The 5,579-nt window shown below is 30.7% G+C and overlaps 1 protein-coding gene across 1 annotated transcript; it reads right to left on the reverse strand.

The window, feature by feature from the left end:
* Positions 1–1,648: 1,648 nt before the first annotated feature.
* LOC131625849 (protein PSK SIMULATOR 1) lies at positions 1,649–4,681 on the reverse strand. Its single transcript, XM_058896679.1, has one exon. The coding sequence runs from the start codon at positions 4,008–4,010 to the stop codon at positions 2,214–2,216; it is 1,797 nt and encodes a 598-aa protein (XP_058752662.1). The 5' UTR covers positions 4,011–4,681; the 3' UTR covers positions 1,649–2,213.
* Positions 4,682–5,579: the final 898 nt, after the last annotated feature.

Consider the following 5,579-nt stretch of genomic DNA (forward strand, 5'->3'; position numbering starts at 1 on the left):
TCATAACTAACATCAGGGGCGGAGCCAAGGCCCAGTTAACTCGGGCTTAACCCCTATTTTCTTTGTACTCCGCACAATTTAATAGTTGATTTTTAGACAAAATTAGGGGCAAAATTAATAAAAATAGGGTGTAAAAATTAAAATAAATGAATAATAAATTGTGTAAAGTTTTTGCCCAGACTGCATAAAATTCCTGGCTCCACCAGTGACTAACATAATAATAAACCACACGTATATTGAACAAAAATAAATTATATTAATAATAACACATTAATAGATGTAGCTATTATTAATATAATATTTATTTTTTCTTTAAATGAATTTAATTATTTAACTAAATAAAATTTGTACAAGTATACCCACGTAAGGTGAATTATAATTATAATAATTAAAAATAATTATATTTTATTTCAAATAAAAAAATTATATAATTGTATCCAAAATAGATTGATTACAATTATACATATTAAACGTTATTACTTAATTGTTTACAATAAAACTAAATAATAAGTTAAAAAATATACTCATAAAATAAGATTTATTTATTTATTTGAATATATAACTAATAATATGAAAATAAATAAAAAGTTTTAATTTCAGAAAAATAATAACTTTATATAAATGCACATTTCGTATTTTTTAAATGAATAGATGATATTAGAAACAAATTTTTCATTATATCTAATCATATAATAATTCACAAGATATTCAAAAATAATAATCAAATTACAACTGATCTCAGAGAAAATGTGTCATTCATTCTTATATGTAGAGTCATTGACCTTTGATGACTTTTAAATATTATAGTATCATCTCAAAATCAATTCATAATCAAATTGCTATATCAAAATATAAGACTTTAATTATAAACTAATATAGTTAAAGAATAATATAATTTAAATTGCCTTAAAATAACTCAAAATAACACTTTACGATGAGAATTTCACGTATAATATTTTGTAACTCAAATATTAAGAATACATAATCTAAAATAAAATACAATTCTCATATAAATTAATCACTCAATATTTATAAATATAATTAGATCATTTTAAGGTCAAAATTAAGAATAAATTTAGGCACTTGTTGCAGAAAACATTAAAAACACCTGTTTTATCCATTTCTCAATTTGTTTGCCACCAATTTCCAAATCAATTTACTATCAAAAGACTCTAATAGTGTGGACCTTAATTTGTGAGCCACACAATAAAAAGCAAGTAATAACTCATAAAGAAAGTGGAAGAAAAAAAAAACCACCAACAAACAAACACCCCCACAAAATATTAATAACACCCAACTAACACACAAAATATTTAGAAGCCCTTTATTGCAAAAGTGAATGCTCTCTTCTACCTCTTTGTTTATGCCACATCTTGGTGCCAACTTTCCCAGCTGAATTTAGTAAATATTATTAATTAATCTGACAAGGTAGTTTGCTATCTTAAATTAGAACCTCACCATCTTCATTTTTGTTCTCTTCTTACTATTGGAAATAACTAAATCAAGAAAAACATTTGACTTTTTATCTTTTCATTTTTAGCTTAAACAATAAATGATATTTGTTTAATATTTATTTTAAGATTTTTTGTTTTTCTCTATATTTATTTATTTATTGAAATTTGTTATAGTTATTTTTCTTTTACAAATATTTTATTTGCTCAATATTTTCCAATTTTACTAAAGAAGATTAAACACAACATTTAAACCATAGGTCCCTCATTTCATCAATAAGGTAATCTCATTTTGGCTACCACATCATTAGAAGACAAACTTGTCCAACATCATAATGGAAACAAAGTAAGATGTTTGGTCGAAGAAGAGTAGTAAGAAAACACCAAAGCATCAACTTCAAGAGTTCAAATATTCTTAACAAACTTAACAAAAGATGCTAAGAATCCAATAAATCAACACCAAGTGGAGGATTAACCTAAAATACCAATGCTAGATTCTTTTCTATTCATGACAATAATTCTAAACAACATGCAATTTATATATAAACCTATTTACAAGTTCAACATGAACACTTATGAATGCTTATCTATTGCACAAAATAAAATTATAATTTTAATAATTTTAATTAAATACAATCATACTTTTCAAGTAACTAAGATCATAACTCCACTTTGTATTTAGAATTTTAGATGATAAAATATTTCAAAATGAATAAAATGCTCACCAAATTGTGGATTTTCAAAATTTAGAGTCTTATAAACTCAATTGAGAAAAGAAGCTCCACATTGCAATTGCCACTCCATACAATCTTCAAAATCAAAACTGCTTGCACAATCCAATAATGCATTTTGCTGTTGTTCGTAACGGCATATATAGTTCAACCCGACAAGAAGATCGCAGATTGATTCCTCGGTCTTTTCGCGGTCGGCGAAATATAATGTCTGAAGTAACAGAACATTTGTCCTGCTAACAATCTGATGCTGCTCAAAGTTTCGCTCGCTCTGCCATCTCATCATGTTATGCGCAAGAGGCGCAAGCCATCGAAGTATCCCATCGAGATTCTCTTTCCAGTCGTGCGCAAGAGGCGCGTCGTATATCGCCAAATCTTTGGCGTATGACTTCAGTTTTGCCTTAAGAGATAATCTTACGCTTGTCGGTAGCATCTGATATAGATCATCTCTGGCTTCCTCACCGACTAAATGCGGGTAGCGAAGAAGCTTTTCTATGACAATTATGACATTGGCGTAGTGTAATGCAAGAGCCGAGCCACCGAGAGTCGTAGGAGGAGCGTAAAAAGCTAACCTACTTTTCGGACTAAATGTTGAGCAACTTTGTACACTGGATTTAGCTTGTCGTAATTCTCCGGTGAACGAAACACTGCTTTGAACATGACTTAGTACACCAGAATGGAACAAATGCTCCCTTTTCATGCTATGATTCGCAATCACACCGCTGTGGCTGCTCGATACATGACTGTATTGATCCTCGTGATTGATAACATAACCATCATCGGTATCATCGAACTTTCCAACCGAGCTACTCAAACTTAGACACTCCATAAAAAGTCTCCCCGGACTTGTTCCACACGGAAAACCAAAATCTTCGGGCCCAATAGACGCAAATTCACCTCTCCTCGTTTCATACCGCGGCTTACTAGTAGCTGTTCCCCTTCTCTCAACCGCAGGCACATTTGCAGTCGAACCGTTTCTCTTGCTCGTGTTGCGCTTCAACCTCCCAGAATTCATCTGAACGCTAAGAGTACCCGAAACAAACCCACATTCTTGCATAACCGGCGATCCAAGGCTATTCTTCCTCAAAGCGGTCTCTCCGAAAATCAAAGAAATTCTAGCATAAATAGTACAAACTGTCCTAGCCAACAACTCAACAACCTTATCAAAAGTTTGATTCCAAAGAGAAACATCCTTAAGATGTCTCACGTCTTGCTTCTGCCATATAAGTTTCTGCTCAAAAGCTTTCTTGCTCTCCACATGCTGATTATTCTGAAACTTCTTAACACCTTGTTCCAACTCACTCAAAACCTCCATTTCACTATATAAATTCATAGTAACATTAACATACCTATCCATTTTCCTCACCATTCCCTCCATATGCTTAACCAAAAACCCCAATTCCTTCACATCTATAACACCACCAACAATGTCACCATAAACATGCTCAAAACCTTGTAAAGCTGGCTCACAACACTTCTTCCCTAACCTAGAAACAACACTAGCAACACGGTTCAACTCTTCAAGCTTCTCTGCTAAAGCAAGCTCAAGAAGATAACCCTCATCAGATGAAACCAAATTCCTAACACCCTCAGTGTTCAAGATCTCATTTTTAAGCTTTGAGATCTCAGACTCTGAAAGTGATTTGTGAAGGTGCACGGTTTTTGACATCACATTTGCTACCTCAAAAGAAAGAATCCCTATAGTTTCTTTGTTTTCTAACCTTTTTTGACTATGTTTTTTCTTTGTTAAAGTTTCAAGTAGAAGAGCATGTTTGAGATTTGAACTTACTTGGTTACCCATCTTTACAATCCAAGGTTCTGCAACCATATCTGCTACAAAATTTCCTTCAAAATGGTATTCTGAAATTCAATCACTTTGAGTCTTATACAACCCCAAAGGTGTCACCTTTGGGAAGCTCAAAACCAAGAGAGGTGGGAAATTCATATAAAGCAAAGAAATTGGAACAGACCCATTAAAACAAACATGAAGAAAAACACAAAAAGCTATCAAAGATTGAAGCTTTAATTCTCACATGTACTTAAAGAATGAATTTTGAGAGAAATTGGAAAAGACCCATTAAGATAGAGAAGAAGAAAAACAGAAAAACATGTCAAAGTTTGAAGCTTTAGAACTCAAGAACAGTACTTATAAGAGTGAATTTTGCACTTGAATTATAAAAAAAGAGATAGTGGAGAAGTCAGAGAGTGTTACAGAAAATTCAAACATAGGCAAAATGAGCACAGCATGCGCCACAAATTGAGCAGGCGTGGGTAAAGGAAGATGATGGGTGCAATTGATTATGCAGAGAGAGAGAGAGAGAGAGAGAGAGAGAGAGAGAGAGAGAGAGAGAGAGAGAGAGAGAGAGAGAGAGAGAGAGAGAGAGAGAGAGAGAGAATAGAATATGTGGAAGGAATGAATGTTAAGAAGAAAAGCACTTGAATATGTTTTTTGTTTGTTTTTTATGTTTGAAACCTTTGATTAGTGTCTGGTTTATGATGGATTGTGGAAATATAAAGAGATTTTAAAAAGTTGGTTTTTTTTCTTCTTATTATTATAATATTGGAATTTGGAAGTATTGTTGTAGCTGCTCCATTGATTGTAATGTTAATGTATTTGTGTTTTGGGTAAAATTACTGGTATTGAATTGAAGTGTTTGAAGGTAGAGTGAGAAACAAGGAAACTGTAATTAATGATCAAGAGGAACCAACACGAAAAAGTTAGTACTAGTACATGTTTTTTTTTTTTTAGAGTTTTTTGTTTTTTAATTTATTTTTTAAAAATTATTTGAAATCAAGTAAAAAATCATAACTAAAGGACATGCTTAAAATTAGTCTGTATAAGAAGCTATTTAAATTAAATTTTGTTTAAAATTTATTTAAAAAATTAATAAAAATTTGAAAAATAATAAAAATTATTTTTTTGAATAACTATCACAAACATATTATACAAGATTATAAAAACATAAACAAATCCTATGAGATCACAAAAACATGACCCTAATTTTATCCTAGCTATTTAAATTAAATTTTTATTTAAAATTCATTTAAAAACACTAATAAAAATCATTTTTTAAAATAAATATCACAAACATATTGTATAAGATTACAAAAACATAAACAAATCCTATGAGATCACAAAAATATGACCCTAATTTTATCCTTGCATTTTAGTGGAGGCGACCCAGATGGGGAGTTCAAATGAATCCTCTTAATTTAAGATAACACACTTATATTTCTATATAAATGATATTAGGTACCTTTACGAAAAAATAATTACATCTTTAATTTGGTTAGTCGTAGAAAACTTGTTAGTTTGTTAAAGGAGTTAGAAATTATTTAAGTTAATTGTAATTGATTTTCAATTACGGAGTTTCTTGTTGTGTAAGTCATATATAAA

Source organism: Vicia villosa, unplaced genomic scaffold (genome assembly GCF_029867415.1).
Source record: "Vicia villosa cultivar HV-30 ecotype Madison, WI unplaced genomic scaffold, Vvil1.0 ctg.000244F_1_1_4_unsc, whole genome shotgun sequence".
Classification (NCBI taxonomy): domain Eukaryota; kingdom Viridiplantae; phylum Streptophyta; class Magnoliopsida; order Fabales; family Fabaceae; genus Vicia; species Vicia villosa.

Bases quoted from the DNA above. Each gene is read 5' to 3' on its own strand.
- LOC131625849 (XM_058896679.1), bottom strand. From the start codon at position 4,010: ATGGTTGCAGAACCTTGGATTGTAAAGATGGGTAACCAAGTAAGTTCA.